The sequence below is a fragment of the Canis lupus genome, chromosome 5 (assembly GCF_011100685.1).
Source record: "Canis lupus familiaris isolate Mischka breed German Shepherd chromosome 5, alternate assembly UU_Cfam_GSD_1.0, whole genome shotgun sequence".
Lineage (NCBI taxonomy): Eukaryota > Metazoa > Chordata > Mammalia > Carnivora > Canidae > Canis > Canis lupus.
The window spans coordinates 25,591,726-25,613,647 of record NC_049226.1 but is presented as its reverse complement, the minus strand read 5'-3'; the positions used below and the strand labels follow the sequence as shown (position 1 = coordinate 25,613,647).

Below are 21,922 nucleotides of genomic sequence, written 5' to 3'. Positions count from 1 at the left end.
TAGGAGGTTCCCACAAGTGTTTGCTGAAAGAAGGGAAGGAGGGGGGAACATAGGGTAATAGGAAGAAAAGGATTTTGTGTAAAATACAGTAAATGTAAAAATATTTTTATAAAACATTAGTACGAATGACATGGTTTGGGGCCAATCAGAAAAAATATCTTTTATAACCTATGCATATGGCAGCTCGATGTGTCTGCCTGTGGCTCTATTTGATTTTTTGTGGGTGGGAGTGGGGACAGACAGTAACACAACAAAATGTTTTGGTGCCTACAGTGGTTGAAATGATTCAGGCCTAAAGATCCTCCTTACTGAGGATCATCATAAACTCAGTATGAAAAAGATTATGAAAGAGGTAGGATGCAAGTACACAGGTCCTGTGTGGCTTGTAGGGGTTTCCTTTATTGTTCACATGTAAACAAAGCCATCTACAGCTATCATGTCTCAGCTAAGAGCACAAACTTCTCAAATACTTAATCCATTCTTTACATATCATTTTTAAAAATAGAAACATTTTAACATGAAAACTGTCAGATCATCTGTATGCCCAGAATTGTGTTAGAAAAAGTGGAATAAGTTTAAAAGAGGCAAAACCCTTATATAAATACCCTTTAAATGACAGGTAGTTCTTAAGCAACTTTCTCTTGAATTTATATTTGAAATTGCAGTTCCTTTCTCATCACCTCAGAAATCTGTATATATTTTTCATCTAAAAGAGTAACTTTCTCTATAGATACATCAAAATTTTCAAAATATCACCATTTTGTTATCATAAACTTTCATATATATATATACACAATTTTTTAAAGATATAATTTCAAAAATCAAGGGAAACTCAGGGAAGATTGCAGAGCAGGAGGATCCTGAGCTCACCCTCACCCAAGACGCACTAAGATAATAGATATATCTGCAAAACTAACTCTGAAAAGGACCTAAGGACTGGCAGAGGAGACCTTGCACAATTAGTCCTTGAGAAGAGGCAACATTGAATAGGACAGGAGAGGTGGAGTTGGGAACCAAACTCCCAGCAAGACTAATTGTAAGTGGAAGAGACATCACAAGCATAGAAGGCAATAGGAAACTGATACCCTACCCTTAAAGAGCCAGCATAATAACTCTCCCTGAGAAACAACACAGAAGCAGCAGTTTGCAAAGAGCTTGTAGTACATGTAAAGGAGATTTATTTACTCATCTCAGAATATGTTCTGGAGGGGCAGAGATCTTCAAGAGATTTCTCCAGGAAGGAAAGTACTGGTGGGCATCATTTTCCCCCTCCCCCAGCCTAGGTAGCTGGACACTTGCAGAAGCCAGCATTAACACTTTGTGGACACCATAATCCAACCCACTGACCTTAGCAGACATCTTCCCAAAGCAGCAGCTGCCCTGCCACACCCTGTAAACAGCTCCAGCATGGGCGAGAACCACTCCCAAATGACTTTGCACTGGGGAAGGGGCAAAATAACTCCACATCCCAGAGTGCCCTCAATTCCAGCATCCTGGCCTCTTGGCTGTATGCAGAGGCAGTAATCTCTGCCATTTAGGGTGCCAACAGCTGTGGCAAAGATACTAATTGTAGAGAGTACGACCACTGCCCCTCCTCCCCACACACACACCGATGAGAACCTCTCAGATTTGTAAGGAGCAAGCCCTGCCCTTTGGTGATAACTACAGTTCTGGCAGAAAGCCTAATTACAGACAGCCAGCTGGACTTCCAAACTTGCCCACTAATGAGCCCACAGCAACAATGGGGAAACTAAATATTGCTCAGTGCACCCACATGATGCAAAGCAGGTAATGGCAGCAGGTTGGGCTGGGCTGGAGGCAATCACGGCTCAGCCACAATGGAAAGGTACATGTGGTCCATAAAGGGAATACCCCTGAGCACCTAGTTTTGGTGACCAGGGGGGTATCACTATAGGACACCACATGACCTCTTCTACATAAGACTTTAAAGACCAGGAGACATAGCTGATTTTCCTAATACATAGAAACAAACACAGAGTCGGACAAAATGAGGAGACAAAGGAAGATGTCCCAAATGAAAGAACAAGACACAATCACTGTAAAATAACTAGATGAAATGGAGTTAAGCAATATGCCTAATAAGGAATTCAAAGCAAGGGTCATAAAGATATTCACTGGACTTGAGAAAAGAGTGGATGAAATAAGTGAGAATTTCAACAATGAGACAGAAAATAGAAAAAACCTCTCAGAGTTAAGGAATTCAATTAATGAAATAAAAAATACACTACCTAGAATTAATAGCAAATGAGAGGATGAAGGAGAATGGATCAGCAATCTGGAAAACAGGGTAATGGAAAGCAACCAAGTTGAACAGCAAATAGGAAAAAAAGTAATAAATGAGAAAAGGTTAAAGGAGCTAAGCAACATCATCAAGCATAATAACATGTGGATCACAGTAGGAGAAGAGATAAAGAAGGGAAAAGAAAACTTATTAGAAGAGGTAATAGTTGAAAACTTCCTTAATCTGGGGAAGGAAACAGACATCCAGGCCCAGGAAACACAGAGAGCCCCTGACAAGATAAACCTAGTAGGTCCACACCATGACAAATAGTGATTAAAATAGCAAAAAGCAATGATAAAGATTCTTACAGCTGCAATACAAAAACAAACAAACAAAAAACAATACAAGGGAAACACCATAAGACTCTTAGCTGATTTTTCAGCAGAAACTTTGTAGGCCAAAAGAAAGTAGCATGATATATTCAAAGTGCCACACCAAAACCACACCAAAAGTACTCTATCCAGCAAGACTATCATCTAGAACAGAAGGAGAGATAAAGAGTTTCCCAAACAAAAGTTAAAGGAATTCATCACCACAAACCAGCCTTATACAAAATGTTAAAGAGAATTCTCTAAGTATAAAGGAAAGTCCATAACTGGAAGAAAATTATGAAAGGAAAAAAATTTCACAAATAAATTTTACTTGTGAAAATTAGATCAGAGATCCCTGGGTGGCGCAGCAGTTTAGCACCTGCCTTTGGCCTAGGGCGTGATCCTGGAGACCCAGGATCGAATCCCACGTCGGGCTCCCGGTGCATGGAGCCTGCTTCTCCCTCTGCCTATGTCTCTGCCTCTCTCTCTCTCTGTGTGACTATCATAAATAAATAAAAATTAAAAAAAATAAAGTTAAAAAAAAAAAAAGAAAATTAGATCAGTCACTTATAAAGTCAGTATTGAGATTAAAATACAAAATTGTTAAAATCAATTATATCTACAAAAATTAGTCAAAGAATACACAAAATAAAAAGTTATAAAATATGACATTATAAAACACAGAAGAGGAATAAAAATTTAGTGCTTAGAATGTGTTTTAACTTAAGCAACTATCAACTTAATATAGACTGCTATACACATAAGATGTTACATATGAACGCATGGTAACTACAAATCAAAAACCTATAATATATATACAAAAAAATAGAAAGCCAAGCATAACACTATCAAAGCCATCAAATCACAAGGAAAAGAGCAAGAGAAGAAGAAAGAAACATAGAAGAACTATAAAAACAACCAAAAAACAATGAACAAGTATATATGTATCTATCAATTATTATTTTAAATGTAAATGATCTAAATGTTCCAATTAAAACACACTAGATGACTGAATAAATAAGAAAAATCAAGACCCATATGTATGCTGCCCACAAGTCTCACTTCACACCTAAAAATACATGTAGACTAAAAGTGAGGTGCTAGAAAAACATATGCCATGCAATGAAAGTGCACAAAGGGCCAGAGTAGCAATTCTTATATCGGACAAAATAAACTTCAAAATAAAGACTGTAGCAAGAAACAATGAAGGCCATTACATAACAATAAACGGAACAATACATCAAGAGGACATATCAATTATAAATATCTATGTATACAACAAAGGAACACCAAAATACATAAAGCAAATATTAACAGACAGAAATAAAAATCAACAATAAACAATAATATTAGAGGCCTTAACACCCCATTTACATCAATGGATAGATCATCCAGATAGAAAGTCAATAAAGAATGAGCAGCTTTGAAATACACGTTAGACCACATGAACCTGACATACATACAGAACATTCCATCTCAAAACAGCAGAAAACAAATTCTTTTTTAAGCGCACATGGAAAACTCTCTAGGACAGATTATATGATAGGCCACAAAATAAGCTTCAGTAAATTTAAGAAGATTGAGATCCTATCAAGATTGTTTTCCAACCAGAACTGTATGATACTAGAAGTCAATTATAAGAAAAATCTGAAACACACACACACACCAAACAAACAAGCAGAGGCTAAACAACATGCCACTCAATAATCAGTAGGTCAACCAAGAAATCAAAGAAGAAATCAATAAATACATGGGGACAAAGGAAAATGAAAACACAACAGTCCGAAATCATGGGGATGCAACAAAGAAGTAATAGGGAATTTTATAGTAATATAGGCCTACCTCAAGAAACAAGAGAATTCTCAAATAAACTAACTTTATACTTTAGGAGCTAGGAAGAAAAAAAAGAACAAATAAACTCAAGGTTAGTAGAAGGAAAGAAATAGATATTTGTGCATAAATGAACAAAATAGAGACTAAAAGAACAATGGAAAAGATCAATGAAACCCAGAGTTGGTTTTCTAAAAATATAAACAAAATTGATAAGAATTTTAGCCAGATTTATCAAGGAGAAAAAGAAAGAAGATTCAAATAAAATCAGAAATGAAGGAGAAGAAATAGCAACTGACACTACAGAAACTCAAAGGATTATAAGAACATATTATGAAAAATTATATGCTAAGATACTGAATGACTTAGTCAAATGGATAAATTTCAGAAACATTCAATCTTCCAAAACTGAATCAAGAAGAAATAGAGGATCTGAACTAGAGCAACTACTAGTAATGAAACTGAATCAATAATCAACAAACTCCCAACAAACAAAAGTTCAGGACCACATGACTTCACAGGTAAATTCTACAAACATTTAAAGAAGAGTTAATACTTACTTTTCTCAAACTGTCCCAATAAATAAAAGAGGAAAGAAAAGCTCCTAACTTATTTTACAAGGTCAGCATTACTGTGATACCAAAACCAGACCAAAGACATCACAAAATAAAGGCGGGGGGGGAGGGGGCACTTAGGTGGTTCAGTTAGTTAAGTGTCTGACTCGGTTTTGGCTCAGATCATGATCTCAGGGTCCTGATATCAAGCCCCACATCAGGCTCCTCACTCAGCAGAGTCTACTTGTCCCAGTTCCTCTGCTCCTTCCCCTGACTCAATAAATAAATAAAATCTTTAAAAAATATAAAACAAACAACTAACTATAGACCAATATGTTTGATGAATGTAGATGCAAAAATACTCAAAAGATTAGCACAACTAAATCAACAATATATTAAAAAACATTAGTCACCATGATCATGTGGGATTTATTCCAGGGATGTAAGGGTGGTTCAATATGTGCAAGTCAATCAATATAATATTTAACATTAACATGAGAAAGAATAAAAACCATAAGATCATCTTCATCTTCAGATTAACATTATTAAGATATAACATTTGATATTTTCAACATCCTTTCATGATAAAAACTCTCAACAAAGTGGGTTTAGCGGGAACACATCTCAACATAATTAAAGGCCATATATAACAATCATCATACTCAATGTTGAAAAACTGAGAGCCTTCCCACTACGAACAGGAACAAAACAAGGATTCCATTCTTGCCACTTTTATTCAAGGTAGTACTGGAAGTTGCAGTCATAGTAATCAGACAAGAAAAAGAAATGAAAGACATCCAAATTGCTAATGAAGAAGTGAAGCTGTCACTCTTTGTAGATGCCGTGTTATTATATGCAGAAAACCCTAAAGACACCACCAATAAACTATTAGAAATGATAGATGAATTCAAAGTTGCAAGATGCAAAATCAATAAAAGTATGTGTCACATCTAATTTCCTGAATTAAGGAAATCAATTTACAGTTGCACCAAAGGATAAAATACCTAGGAATGAATAAATAAATAAATACTTCTTTTTTTACACAGACAGGCAGAGACATAGGCAGAAGGATAAGCAGGCTCTCTGTGGGGAGCTCAATGTGGGACTCGATCCCAGGACCCTGAAATCATGATTTAAGCCAAAGGCAGATGCTCAACCACTGAGCCACCCAGGTTCCCCCCTAGGAATAAATTTAATCATAGATGTGACTATATCTATGTCACATCTATGTCTAGATGATCAAAACTATAAAACATTAATGAAAGAAATTGAAGATGAAACAACAAATGTAAAAGTATAGCATGCTCATGGATTTAAATAATTAATATTGTTAAAATGTCCATATTACCTAAAACAATATATAGATTCAATGCAATCTCTTTCAAAATACCCACAGCGGGATCCCTGGGTGGCGCAGCGGTTTGGCGCCTGCCTTTGGCCCAGGGCGCGATCCTGGAGACCCGGGATCGAATCCCACGTCGGGCTCCCGGTGCATGGAGCCTGCTTCTCCCTCTGCCTGTGTCTCTGCCTCTCTCTCTCTCTCTCTCTCTCTGTGACTATCATGAATAAATAAAAAAATTAAAAAAAAAAAATACCCACAGCATTTTTTATAGAACTAGAACAAATAAAATTTGTGAAGAACCAGAAAAGGCCTTGAATAGCCAAACCAACCTTGAGAAAGAATAAGTTGGAGGTATCACAATCTCAGATTTCAAGATACACTTATAAACCTATAGTAATCAAAACACCATACTGGCACCAAAAAAGACACACAGATCAATGGAACAGGATTAGAGAATCCAGAAATAAACCTACACGTATATGGCTGATTAATCAGTGACAGAGGAGGCAAGAATATACAATGAGGGAAAGACAATTTTCAAAAAATGTTTTTGAGGAAACTAGGCAGCTGCACGCAATGAAACTGAACCACTTTCTTACACCATACACAAAAATAATCTCAAAACGGCTTAAAAGCCTAAATGAGAGATCTGAAAACAAAACTTCTAAAAGGAAACATAGGCAGTAATCTCTTGGACATTGGCTTTAGCGACATTTTTCTGATATGTCTCCTGAGGCAAGGGAAACAAAAGCAGAAATAAACTTGGGACTACACCAAAATTAAAAGTTTTGGGATGCCTAGGTGGCTCAGTGGTTGAGCATCTGCTTTTGGCTTAGGTCATGATATTGGGGTTGTGGGATGGAGTCCCACATTGGGCTCCCCTTGAGGAGCCTGGTTCTCCCTCTGCCTATGTCTCTGCCTCTCTCTCTATGTCTCTCATGAATAAATAAATAAAATCTTTAAAACAAACAAACAAAAAAACAAAATTAAAAGCTTTTTCACAGCAAAGGAAATCATCAGCAAAAGGAAATCTCATCAGCAACCCATTGATGAGAGATGATATTTGCAAATGATCTAATAAAGGGTTAATATTCAAAATATATAAAGAAGTTATACAACTCAACATAAAAAAAAACTGATTAAAAAATGGGCAGAGGACCTGAATAGACATTTTTCCAAACAGACATAAAGCTGGGAAACAGACATGGAAATATGCTCAATATCACTAATCATCAAGCAAATGCCAAAGAAACAAACAAAGCCCCCCCAAAACAAAACACAAAATCCAAACATGATGAGACATCACCTCACACTAGTCAGGATGGCTAGTATTAAAAGGATAAGAAATAATAAGGATGGCGAGGATGTGGAGAAACAGGAACCCTTGTCACTGTTGGTAGGAAAGTAAACTGATACAGCCACTGTGGAAGACAGCATGGAATTTCCTCAAAATATTAAAAACAGAAATACCATATGACCCTGTAATTCTACTACTGGGTGTTGACCCAAGGAAAAAGAAAAGACTAATTCAAAAACATATATGCACCTCTATGTTTTTGGAAGCATTATTTGCAATTGCCAAGATATGGAAGCAACCTAAGTGTCTGTCAATAGATTAAATGGATAAATGTGTAGGATATGTGTGTGTGTGTGTGCATGTGCAATGGAATATTATTCAGCCATAGAAAATAATGTGCTTTTGCCATTTGTGACAACATTAATTGACCTAAATATAGAGGCTGCTTTTAGGTAAACAGGCTTGAGAAATGGAATGGAACAGAAAGGACCATAGTGACCACTGGCTGACTACACACAGGCCTGTCAGGCAGTCTACCTCAAAACATAAAACATCCATAGGCCATAGCTGACTAATAGGCTACTTACAACCAGGCACAGTTACCAAAAAAGAGAGAGAATTACATATGTTACCATACCTCCTTACCTTCCCTCTTTAAAAGTGGCCCCCACGCACTGCTTCCTAGTAGACAGCCTCCCCTCTGCTGTCCTGCCCACCACTCCCTTGCAGTGTATTCAATAAATTTCTACTTCCTTTGTTCTGCCTCGGGTGAATTCTTTCACCGCCCCTGCTACTGGCTTCCAGCCAATCGCCGCCCTATTTAGAGGCCCCCATCTGATTGAGAGACACTCCCGTTGGGCACCACACTATGGTATTTGTCAGTAAATGAAATAAGTCAGAGAACAACAAATACCATAGGATTTCATTTATATGTGGAATCTAAAAACCAAAACAAATTAGAAAAGAGACCAAAAAAAAAAAAAAAAAAAAAAACCCAACCCCCCCCCAAAAAAAAACTCCTTGATGCTTAAGTACACAGACCAAACTGGTGGTTGCCACCAGTGGTAGGTTGGAGGATTGGTAAAGTAGATAAAGAGGATAAAGTAGTACAGAATTCCAATATAAAATAAATAAGTCACAGAGATGAAAAAATACAACAGGGAATGTAGCCAAAAATATTATAAAAACATTTTATGGTGACTTAAATTAACTATACTTATTATGTGAGTACTGAGTAATGTAGTAATGTTTAGGATTGTCGAACTAATATGTCATACACTTGAAATTAATATAAGATTGTATGCTTTACTTCAATAAAAAATTAATAATAAAAGAAAAATATCAACGGTCACTATTTCCAGTCTACAGTCTTACAATATGATTTCTTAGTTATCCAAATCATGGCACCAATTAGCTTGCACACCAATGCACAGCACAAAACTGAAGTCTAATATATAGGAGATAGTCATACTGTTTTCTTATTCTAGAGAAGTCTACCTACCAATGCATTTATTCATTAATTCAACAAATATTATAGAGTGCTTATTATGTGTTAAGCATGTTCTACAAGTTTTGGGAATATAATGATAAGCTAAAGCAGGCATGGTCCCTCCCCCTAGGAAGTGTAGTAACTAGTGGGTGAGAGGACATCTACCAGGTACAAAATACAAATGTGTTCATCTGTCAGCTATATGTGTAGACTTGCCAATTTATGACCTGTAAGATAGAGTTTGAAGTTTTACTCTGTACCCAGTATATATTTAACTTTAGAGAGTCATTATTTACTTTAGTTATTCCAAAGAATAAAAGCAGTCAAAATATCTTTTCTATCTTATTCTTTTGACTTTTATAAATATTGAGGAACATTTTGAAAATGTGCGGACTTTTTGTGTAAGGCAGATCTTCAACATTTGTTCTCCTGTATTTAAACAGGTGTATCTCAAAGGACAGCAACTATGGGAAATGACAAACCTATGTTTACCTCTCAGTCAAGTCAGGCTCTACATGTACTCTCTTGGGGTGCAAATAAACGTTTATGTCACAATTGCTATCTTTCAGACTGGGTGGATCTACTCCTATTACCTTAGAGAAAGACAGGATAAAAAAAAAATACAGTGTCTCACACATGACAGGACATTAGGTCAAGGCAAGGACATAGACAGGAGGAGGAGGAAGCCAGAGAACACTTACTGGTAAGTGGTTGGGCTGACATTGATGCGCCGAGGGTGACTTCCTGATTCGAATTTGCTTGCCAGAGTGACATTATTTCCAAACAGGCAATATCGTGGCATTCTCACCCCAACAACTCCAGCGAGCACAGAACCCGAGTGAATGCCTATCCTCATCTAAAAAAGAAAGAAAAATGGAAGGGATATACTTATGCTTTCTTTTGGTATGCAATTATTTTAGTGAAAGGTAATTATGTAAGCCACTGAACTTGGATCTCCTCAAAGACAAGAACTATGTCTTGGTCATTTTTGTGAGCCTGATATCTGGACCATTAAAGTGGCAATGAACATGAATACTGTGGAATAAATGAATAAATTAACTAAAAGGAAAAATTATGTTTAATTTGCTGAGTAAATCCCATTCTAGGTCAAATCGCTTTTCATTTGTACATAATATGTCCTAATACATAAAAAATGTATTATTCTCCCTCTAGTTATTTTTACATACAACCATATTACTCCCTTCATGGAATTAAGCACAATTATAAATTAAATACTTATATTTCTGTTTATTTTGTTTAAATGTTGGTTTGTCCTATGAGAGAAGGATCCATATCTATTTCCTTGCTGCTGAATATTCAGTACTTAGTACTGTACCTAGAGCAAAGCAGGTCATTCACAGTAAGTGATAAATGTTGATAAACTGTCAAACTTCTTGAACATTATATTAAAATGGAGTTATAAAGAATTTAACCCTTGAGTCAGTCAAGAAGCGTTTATTGAAAATCCTAAAAAATAAATTAAGTTATGTATATTTTATACTCCATGAATCTGATAAATAGTAGTCTGGCCCATACCTTGAAGCAATCCTCAATATGCAGTTGATATACACTTAAATGTGTTTATGGCAATGAAGTTGCTTCTACATGGTCTGCACCAAAATAACCGAAGCTAATGTTGACCAAGTAAGAAGTGATGTTCTAGGTGAATGTGGGAGAGAGGGAAGAGATCTGACCCCTAAATGCCTCCTACATAAGTGTCATCCCTTCACTACCACGTTTGCTTTTGCCCTTGTAGTTGTAAAGACAAAAAGTCATTCTGTGACTAACCTTTGTCATAGGACTGGAGAGTTCAGTACTTATCAACTATTAATAAGACAGGCTGAAACCAAGGTGATCTAGCTGCAACTCTTAGTAACCTCTTCATGTACTTTTAAAAAAATGATTCTAACATTTATTTGAAAATCCAACATGCTAGGGAAGAATCAAGGTACATTTGAAAAAAGTATATTTTTCCTATTAGTATAAACATATTTAATAAGTGCACAGATATCATAATACTGTGTATACACAGGGAGACTAACAGAAGAGATAGCACAGGAAGACTTCCATGCATACATAGGTGATTGATATATGATAGAGCTGGCACTTCTGATTAATGAGAAAAAGATGGCATTTCCATTAGTTGCTCTGGATCAACCATGTATTCATGTTGAAAAAAAATCCAAGTAGATTAAAGATCTTAATGTAGAAGGCACAACTTTACAGCTTTAAAAATAATTGGTTTTTTAAAAAAGATTTTATTTATTTATTCATGAGAGACACACAGAGAGAGAGGGACAGACATACAGGCAGAGGGAGAAGCAGGCTCCATGCAGGGAACCCAAAGTGGGGGACTCAATCCTGGGACTCCAGGATCATGTCCTGGGCTGAAGGCAGGCACTAAACCTCTGAGCCACCTAGGGATCCCCAAAAACAATCGTTTTTATTAGGATAAAGGCCAATGTGTAGTATCAGTAGTACTCTAAAATGCAGAAACCCTAAAAAGTATAATTTTATTAGTCTCTTAGTAACAGTCTCTAGGTGAGTGGTCCAGGTTGTCAGGAAAGGTCAGTTTGGCAGAGACCAGTTCCGTGTCATCATGTTCTTTCTCATGCCTTATCACCTATTATTTGTTGGGGAACCTGAAGCTGAATCAGGAGCACCCTCGTGTGCTAACTCCTGATGGGGCAAGATACACCCTTCTCATCCAGGGGAAGGGTCATGACATTACCTTTTCAGGTGATCATCATTCCTTTGGGTAGATCCAGATTTACATCTGCTATCATTTTTCTTCTGTCTACAGGAGTTTCTTAAACATCTTCTGTACCGTAGGTCCACCGAAGATGAATTCTTTCAGCTTTAGTTGAAAAAGTTTTTATTTTGCCTTCGTCTCTGACCAATATTTTCACTGGGTATAGAATTCTAGGTTGATCTTTTTTTGTTTTCTTTCCTTTCCATCTTTTAGTCCTATTGCTTCATTGTCTCCTCCTTTGCATTATTTCCTATGAGAACACTGCTGCCATGCTTATCTTAGTTCTTTCATGTGTAATAGATCTTTTTCCTTCTGGCTTCTTTAAGTTTTAGTATTTTTTCTAGTTTTGCAAACTTTAGCCATGATTTCTCTTGATGTTTTTTTCTTCATGTTTCTTATATTTGGGGTTTGTTTAGTATTTTGCATGATCAAATTTGGAAGAATTTCAGCTATTACTTCTTTGAATATTTTTTCTATCCACACTTCTTTCTCAGAGATTCCAAATATATGTATATCAGGATATTTGAAGTATTTCCATGGTTGAAAAATTTATTCATTTGAAATATTTTTTTGGGGGGGGCAGCCTGGGTGTCTCAGCAGTTTAGCGCTGCCTTTATCCCAGTGTGTGATTCTGGAGTCCCGGGATTGAGTCTCACACCAGGCTCCCTGCATGGAGCCTGCTTCTCCCTCTGACTGTGTCTCTGTTCCCTCCCACCCCCCGTGTCTCTCATGAATTAATAAATAAAATCTTTAAAATATATATATGTTTTTTTCTGTTTATTTTGGATAACTTCTATTGTAATGTCTTCAAATTCACTAATATCTTCTTTTGTAATATCTAATCATTTGTTAATGTCATCCAGTGCATGTTTCATCTCAGGCATTGTGAATTTCATCTCTAGAAGTTCAATTTACCAATTTTTTCTTTTTCAGATATCAAATTACCTTTTGACACATGGAATATAGTTAAAATAACTGTTTTAATACTCTTGTCTGCTAATTCTATACCCTATTAGTCTATTTCAGTTTTGATTGGTCTTTCTCATCATTATGGGTCATATTTTTCAGCTTTACAGCATGCTACTAATTTTTGGTTGCATGTTAGGTATCATAAATTTGACTTTGTTGATGCTGGATTTTTTTTATATTCTTTTTTTAAGATTTTATTTTATTTGAGAAAGAGAGCATGAGTGGTAGGGAGGGATAGAGGGGGAAGGAGAAGCAGACTCCCCATGGAGCAGGGAGCCAGACATGGGCTCAATCCCAGGACCCTGAGATCATGACCTAAGCCAAGGATGAGTCACCGAGGTGCCCCTATTTTTTTTTATATTCTTATAAATATTCTTGAGTTCTATCTACATATATAGTCAAATTACTTGAAAATATTTTTTTTTCAAGTCTTGCTTTTCAAGATTTTCTGGGCAAGTCCTGAGCAGTATTTCATGTAGGGCTAGTTATTCCCCACTACTGAGGCAAGAACACTCTTGAGTACTGTACTCAGTACCTATGATTTTATGAGGCTCTCCAGTCTTTCTGATGGGAACAGGTTTTTTTTTGTTTTTTAGTTTGTTTGTTTGTTTGTTTGTTTGTTTCCAGGTCTTGTGTGAGTGCCAGGAACTTTTTCCTCTAGTCCTTCCAGGTGATTTTCCCTTTTGGGCTCAGGTAATCTTCTCACATATAGACAATAATCAGTGCTTTGCAAAACACATAGGAGGCCCCTTGCTAGATTTCTGGTGGTCTCTATGCAGCTTCCTCCTTGCTAGTACTCTGCCTGTGACCTCTTGCTTCTCTGATCTCCCCAGACTCTCACTTTCATCTCTTCCACTCCAGGAGTTTGTTGGATGCCTCTGGTTTGCTCCTCCTCACACCATAGCCTGGGTGTTCCCAAAGCAATATACCAGGGAAATCATATGTTTCATCTTACTTGTTTCCTATCCCTCAGGAATCACTATTTTCTATTGCCTAGTGGCCAGTGTCATAAAAGCTGTTATACTGTATTTTTTCTCCAGATTTTTAACGTTTAAGCTAGGAGCATAAATCCAGTCTCTGTTTTTCCATATTAAGTGGAAGCATAAATGAGATAATAGTTTTTTAAAGAAATCTAACTTTCTGAAAAATGTAGGCCTGTTTCTGATGAGTGATTGTCTATTTAGGTTTAAAAAAAGGTAAAAAAAAAAAAAGAGTGACTAATAATAGTCCTTTTAATCAAGATAATTATAAACTACCTTTCTCTAAAATTATGAAAGCATTTTATAATATTATTATATTTCTTTAGGTTTCTTTTTGCTTTTATAAGGCCTATTTATATTAAATTCCTTGTGTAATGCAGGCTTGCCTGAAAAACACCCAGACCTCAGTTACTAAGATTGTCAGTTTGGGCCTATGATCACTGTACTGCTCCCTTTAAGCAGGCGGAAAAAGAAGTGAATATTACATTGATACATCTCACAGCCTCTTTATTCTGTGCTTTTTGTTTGAGAAAAAGACTCTACACCCCACACCAATTGTATAGAAGGCTTATAGACTTCCATCACTGCCTCCTTTTCAAAAGGCCTCAGGGTTTTTAAAAACCAAATTATCAAAATGAGAATTATTATAAACTGAAAAATGCTCATGATTAAAACACTGATATCCCTGATGGGGGGTGGATGGAGAAATGGTCATTTAAAAAAAAAACATTATCTCTTAGATGGCCACTTAAAACACGCACAAAAATATCAACAACCACACAAAAAGCACAAATTTGTTGTCATTGTCTCTACTGTATAGTGAAATTAAACTAAGAGTATTATTTAATCTTGGAAGTAAGGAGATACCATGAGGTACTTACAAATCGAATCATCAGACTATTTTCTTTGAATTTCTTTTGACAACTTATTAAGATTTCCCAAGAATTATTGCCTATATAAGGAAGTGAATGACTGCCTCACTCAGAATATATCAAGAACATCTAGCACTTAGACAGAAGAGATACATTTAATTCTCAATGAGGAATTTAGATTCACTTTGGCAAGATTTAACATTATTTAATTAATTTAACCAATCAGTAACATTTGTATCCATCTGCCTAGTATGTCCTAACTAAAGAAGGCTGCTTCATAGTAAACTAGTGGTTGTTAACTAGGGACGTTTATGACCTTCAGTGAACATATGGCAATGTCTTGAGACATTTTTTATCTTAATAACTGGGATGAAGAGCTGCTACTGGCACCTATTCAGTCAAGCTAGAGATGTCCAGGATAGCTTCCCCACAACAAAACGTTTTCTAGTCCAAAGTAGACTAGAAACCCTGCCGAGTCTGAGAAACCCTGCACTAAACACACTTCTGGCAACTTATAGATATTTAGTAGACCAACATACACACAAAATAATAAATTCTTCAATCAGATCAAAGCTTTGATGCATAACAGTAGACTTTGCTTTTTAGAGAACATTTATAGAAAAAAAATAGTTTCTGACCTAGGGATTTATAGAAAAACACTGTAACTTTTGAATCCATCCTGAGGTTAGGATATTTGTTACCAGTCTCCTATACCTATATGAAATGTGTGAAATACTATAAAATTCTGGGAAACATCTAAGTCCCCAATTATCAAAAGATGCAGTTATTTTCATAATACTGTACTAATTATTCATTAGCTGAAGCACACAAACAACTGCATTTTTAGATAACATTTCTCCCACGACTCCTAAAAATAGAAGGCTTATACAGTTCAACCTCAGTTAGCCAAAAATCTCCCTGGTTTAGTCAAGAAGGAATCTTTGGGTTGAGAGGGCAGCACAAATTCATTAGTCCTGCTCATTTCACAAATAAACTCAAGTCCAGAGGAGCACAATGAAAAACAGCAATTGTCCACAGCAAGCACTTACAAAAATCTCAGTTCCCTTCCCATACCTCATGGTACCCATTGCACAGCTATGGTGTCAAGGACAATGTTACAGACCCATGTGTAATTCATTAAATAGATTTAGCAATTCCCCAATGTCCAAATCAAACCGAAACCATGATTAACATGAGTAACGAGCTGACATAACAACTTATTAAACTATTACCAGTTTGTGTTGAAGTAGTCCAAGCTGAGCAAGGCAGAATTTCTAAATTAAAATAGAAGGCCGAGGATCCCTGGGTGGCTCAGTGGTTTAGCGCCTGCGTTCAGCCCAGGGTGTGATCCTGGAGTCCCGGGATCCAGTCCCACGTCGGGCTCCCTGCATGGAGCCTGCTTCTCCCTCTGCCTGTGTCTCTGCCTCCCTCCCTCCCTCTCTCTCTCTCTCTCTCTGTCTCTCATGAATACATAAATAAAATCTTAAAAAAAAATAGAAGGTCTACAGCAGAAAAAACAAGACAGACTTTTAGTAGAAAAAGCCAGTTAGCCATTTACTAATGTTTGCATTTAAGTATTATTCTTACATTCATGTAGTTAAGATTTTAAGCTGTTAAAAACAGTTAATTAACTGTTTTAATAGGACACTAATATCATAATTCACATTATTAGGAAACAGGGAGGAAAAACAAGTACTTCATTCATCCTTCTACCAGTATTAACATGCACTCTAAGTTTTTTCATAAGATATTCCTTTCACTAATAAAATGAAATAATTGAAATCTATCTTCACATTTTTGTCTTGTTATTTTATTAATAGCCATTATCTCCTTGACAAAAAAAATCAATTAATGCTTTAAATTCTAATTTTAAGAGTTCAAGATTCTCAGGCAGAATATAATAAACTCATAATAACTTATATAGTTTTTCTTAAAATTTCTTCTTATTTCCCCCATGCGCAAGAAAACAGGGAGAAATAATCTCTGTAGATATGTGACATTTTTCTATCAGGGGACTGAGCCTCCAACTGATAGTGTCAAAATGTCACATTCTCAAGTAGCATGCTTGGACAAATAGTATTTTGGGCAAAATGTCTTCCTGTGTTTACTTTAAACATTACAGAGGTATCATTTATAGATAAATTTCAATTTATAGAAAATATTTGACAAAAAATGGTTCTCATCATGGTATGGTGATATATAATTTCAGACACAAGAAATACAGTTACTTCTATAAGATAAAATGGTGAAATTTTAAATAATTGGTACTTTATAGAGTTAGGAAAGAAAGTGAATTTGTGATCTTGTTTACATTTTTTGAATGGGGAAGGATAAGACTTTACAAAAAATTATTAGGAGGGCATGCCTGAAATCCTAAAACAGATACCCCTGAAAACGTTATCAGAGACTGCAGAGAAGAGACAGTAATATGGCTCAGCTTCACTGCCACCTTCTTACAGGGCACTGACCATTGTGTATGTGATTATTTAAATATGCTGGATCCCTAATAAAAGATTTACATTTGACTGAACCTGTAGGAGTGTTAACATTAAGGTCCGTGTTGAATCTGAAAATTACCTTTGTGCAGAAAAAAAAAATGCTCCAAGATTTGTTTTCCAAAGGGAGAAATTGATTTAAAGCAATTGACATACTTAAGCTAAATGTACATATATTTAGGAGTAACCAACATATAATTTAGCAGTTGAAAAACATACCATTTTGTGCCAGAAATAGGGAGAGTTGATATATCATCTAACACAGTGCTATCCTTTAAACACATAGAGAATTGTTCATTATAATAAAGATTGATAGAATTAAAAAATATTTTAAAATTTAAGAAAGTGTTACTACTTTCTAACAGCATTTCATTTTCATTCTCATATCCAGAAAAGAATTTGAAACCTTTTTATTTTTATTTAAGATTTTATTTATTTATTCATGGGAGACAGAGAGGCAGAGACACAGGCAGAGGGAGAAGCAGGCTTCCCGTGAGGAACCTGATACAGGACTCAATCCCAGGACCCGGGGATCATGACCTGAGCTGAAGACAGACACTCAACCACTGAGCCACCCAGGTGCCCCTAGAAACCTTTTTCTTAGGAAACATCTAATCTTTGGCTATCTAACTAGGGATGCTAAGGAAACACTTATCCTACTGATCATATCCATAACATTAATCAAATCATTGTACTACATCTTTACTGTTTAATTGCACAGTTTGAAATTTATTTCTAATATCATAAAAGTATTCCTTGTTAATGGATTCATTTTTAACCAACAAAGTCTGTTAATTGTTAAAACTTCAAAGCTCTTAGAAGCTTCTATTTTAAAACTACCACTTAAAAATATTGCTACTAATTCTCTCTGTTAACTGATGAAAATCATCTTCTGTCAAAATGTAGATCTTAATAGATAATCTAGAGCAAATTTCTAGTCTAAAAGAAACTTTACAATATTGTGAATTCAAAAAAATGATTTAAAGAAAGCTTAAACATGTAGAAATGGGATAAAGGGATTTAGTAAAGAATTCTAATAGTAAGGAATATGTGTTTATCATTTTATAAATTAATCCATCTAAACTATAAAAATTTGTATTTGTTTTTATGTATTTGTATTTTTAATATTTTTATCTATTTATTTATCTTATTCTCAAGACCAAGGACCCAAGTCAACCAATAGGATTACTTTGCTTTCAGCAAAAATATTTCAAAGGTTGAGCCCTTTTAATAATAACCTGGGAAAGGCACAATTTCAAATAGAAAATAACTCCTGTTTTTTCATCCCTCAAAGGAATGCGGGATGTTTAGGATGTTTGTCCTTCACCCACTCATTCCTTATCTTTCTTTCCCTTCATACCACTCTCTTCTAAAGATTATTATGTAACAATTCAGCCCCAAACACCTGCTAGGCATTGTGGAAGACAAGAAGGACAGAATGACTTTATTCACTTCATGGAACCTGATATCTTACAAAGTTAAGGAAAGATAGAAATCTTATCTAAGAAAAAATACACACATGGTCAACAAATATCACCTTCAAGATTTTAGATATTAAAATTACCATTTTGCAAAAACTAAAAATAAAATTTGCAAATATATGATTTTCCACTTAGATACTACTTAAAACAAAGTTCCTCTATGAGAATATGGCATATATTATATTATGATGTCCATGTTTACCACTGATAAATAAATTTCTTCAGGGAAAATTTAGTTCATTTCATGGCTCAGAAGTTCTCTATCTCATAATGCACATGATGTGTATGTAAAAAAACTTTAATGAGTTTGATTATTAAACAGGAATAATTATCCTTTTTTGCAAGCCATACCTTTCTTGTCTACAAGAATTAATGACATAGGGCAGCCCGGGTGGTGGCTCAGTGGTTTAGCGCCGCCTTCAGCCCAGGGCCTGATCCTAGAGACCCAGAATCCAAGCCCATGTCAGGCTCCCTGCATGGAACCTGTTTCTCCCTCTGCCTGTGTCTCTGCCTCTCTCTCTCTCTCTCTCTGTCTCTTATGAATAAATAAATAAAGTCTTAAAAAAAAGAATTAATGACATAGACATGTTTATCCCCTCAGGTAAAAGTAAAGTAACAATTAAACTCCTGAGTTACAAGGTGTAACTCTTGGTACACATCAGAATCAACTGGGGAGCTTTAAAACTGCTACTTTGGTTCTCACTTCCAGAGATTTGATTTAAGGAGTCTGGAATGAGATGTGGGCATTGAGACTTGCAGCTCTCTCTCGAGTTTCTAATGTGCATCCAAAGTTGAGAACCACAAGTGTAGAACATCATTTTAAGTTTCACAGATACATTAACAAATTATCAATACTGCAGGAGCCAAGTTGTTGCAACAGCCTACTCTTTCCCAGCAAATGGTATTAGCCAGCGCTGTGAAAATATGTAATTACTGTCATATTCATACACATATACCTTTCAATTTTTAGAAGGAAACTCACTATTCCATCTTGCTTCCAGAAAACAACATTCCTGTGTATCGCTTGAAGACTTTTGAAAACAATAAAAATATATGTTTAATTAAAACATTAGCAAACTGGGGGACACCTGGTTAGCTCAGTCAGTCAAGCCTCTGCCTTCCACTCAGGTCATATTGGGATCCTGGGATGGAGCCCTGCTTCTAGATCCCTGCTCAGAGGGCAGTCTGCTTTCCTCTCTCCCTGTGCTCCTCCCCCTACTCATGCTGTCTCTCTTTCAAATAAATAAATAAAATCTTAAAAAAATCAGCAAATAGGGTAGAACTGTAAATATTCCTCAGACTTAATGCATTTTGGTCGGTTGGAGACAAAGATTTCTTTCAGACGTCAGAACATCTGTTTTTGGATGGGTGGTGACCCAGGCTCATATATAGCATTTTATAGCACATCCCATGGCTAGAGGCAATATGATTAGAAAAAGAAACTATCTCATCTTGGAATGTTGGTCTTTAGCGGAGTCCTAGCATAAGAATGGCAGCTAGGATGGAGAGCACTGTAGGTTTATGGGTGCTGAAAGGAGTGCTGTCTCTTTGGAAGTTTCATGCTGGGAATCTGATCCATCGCTTAACTTTTGCTAGATGATCCTGGGTAAATTACTTATCTAAATCTTGTCCTCTATAATATAGAGATAATGGATCAGCTTAGGTGGGTATGTAAGAAGTCTTCACTCGTATCCAATAGGAAACATTAGGACTTAACTTGTACTGGTGAAATGTTTTTTAAATTTTCTCATAGTGCAAGGGCTAGGGAATTTCCTGGTTCACAGACCTTATTCCACAATATGGAAACTAAAACAGAAGGGTAAATGGCCTGCTAAAGAATAGAGCAGTGAGGATTAGACTCCAAATGGAAACACAATTCTTATGGTTCCTACAGAATCACATCTTGGTACTCCTTTTTTTTTTTTTTTTTCATCATTACAACAGATGAAAATGCACAATGATACTTTATATAAACCTCTATAAAATCTGCTTAAATAGCTAAGCATTATCAAAGGAATAAAACAAGGGAAAGTGTTTTCTGAAAAATTTTTAAAAATATTTTGCACACTAACAGAAAGCTACAATAAAATTGAAATAAACAATGCAATTGTCATAACTAAGCTTAAGGAGACATACCATTAAATGCAATGTGCTCTCTTGGAACAGAAAAAGAACAGTAGGAGAAAATTGAGGATATCCAAATAAATTATAGATTTTAGTTAATAATATGTATCCATGTCAGTTTATTAATGGTAACAATAGTGCTATACTATTTTAGGGGGAAACTGGATGTAGAGTTTTGGGAACTCTTTGTACTATCTTTGTAAATATTTTGAAAATCCAGAAGTGTTATAAAATAAAAAGTTTATTTTAAAATGTAAAATATGATCCTCTACCAATAAAAGGACAATTGTACAAATGTTTTTTATCTTTACAAATGTTCCATACCCTGATCCTGTTATTACTGTTGTTACCGACATTTATTCCATTTGGGCATTAGATGGCGCTCATGATCGTTTCACTGAGCAGGTTGGCTTCTGAATTATCAGCAATAGATCTCTCGATAGATGTTTCTGGAAGATTTGGCCCAATATTGATATTAAAGGTAAATTTTTTGAAAACACATTTAACCCCATAATAAAGTTTAAAAAGATCTTGGGATGGGAAGCAGAATTCAAACAATGAACAAAACTAGAAATTAAGAAATCATTAGGATTCATAAATCACAAGAGGTCCAATGGTAGACTTCGAGGCATCTACAGGTCTCCTGAAGATGTGCATCTATGCTATATCCATCGTGTTTATCAGCTATTTGAAGGAGGCATGGATACCCCATTATCTGAGAACCATTACTTTAATATTCTTTTCAGTTTCAAACCACATCCATATCTTCAACGTCTATCACTGAATTTTGTATGTAGTATACAATCTTTAAAAGTTTGTTGACTGAATGAGTGAACTGATCAGAAAAATAAATGAAATTCTATGCTAAGCACAAATTCACCCTTTCTTTCCTCTAAAAACTTAAAGCAGTATATTTTTTTCACTCAAATTTTTGTATACTTATTTATCTCTATATCCCTCATTAATATTTGCAAGCTAAAAATGAAAGCCATCTTTTAAACGATGGACCTTGAATCAATGTTTTATGCTCAATCCTGCTTCTGCTTGTCTTATTAGCCTACTAATTGATAACGTAACATCATCCCAGAACTTTATAAGTATCTTTAGATCATCCCAAAGCTAGC

General features: G+C 35.6%; 1 protein-coding gene across 4 annotated transcripts in view; it reads right to left on the bottom strand.

Annotated features, from left to right (window-relative positions):
- Window positions 1–21,922, bottom strand: part of GUCY1A2 (guanylate cyclase 1 soluble subunit alpha 2) — a 428,485-nt gene that overhangs the window by 136,418 nt on the left and 270,145 nt on the right. For all 4 annotated transcript variants that reach the window (XR_005359351.1, XM_038536322.1, XM_038536320.1 and 1 more), the window contains one exon: window positions 9,827–9,981. Coding sequence is in view for 3 of the 4 variants with exons in the window: in XM_038536322.1 (XP_038392250.1) it covers window positions 9,827–9,981 (155 nt within the window). In the remaining variant the exon portion in view is untranslated. The remainder of the gene's footprint in view (window positions 1–9,826; window positions 9,982–21,922) is intronic.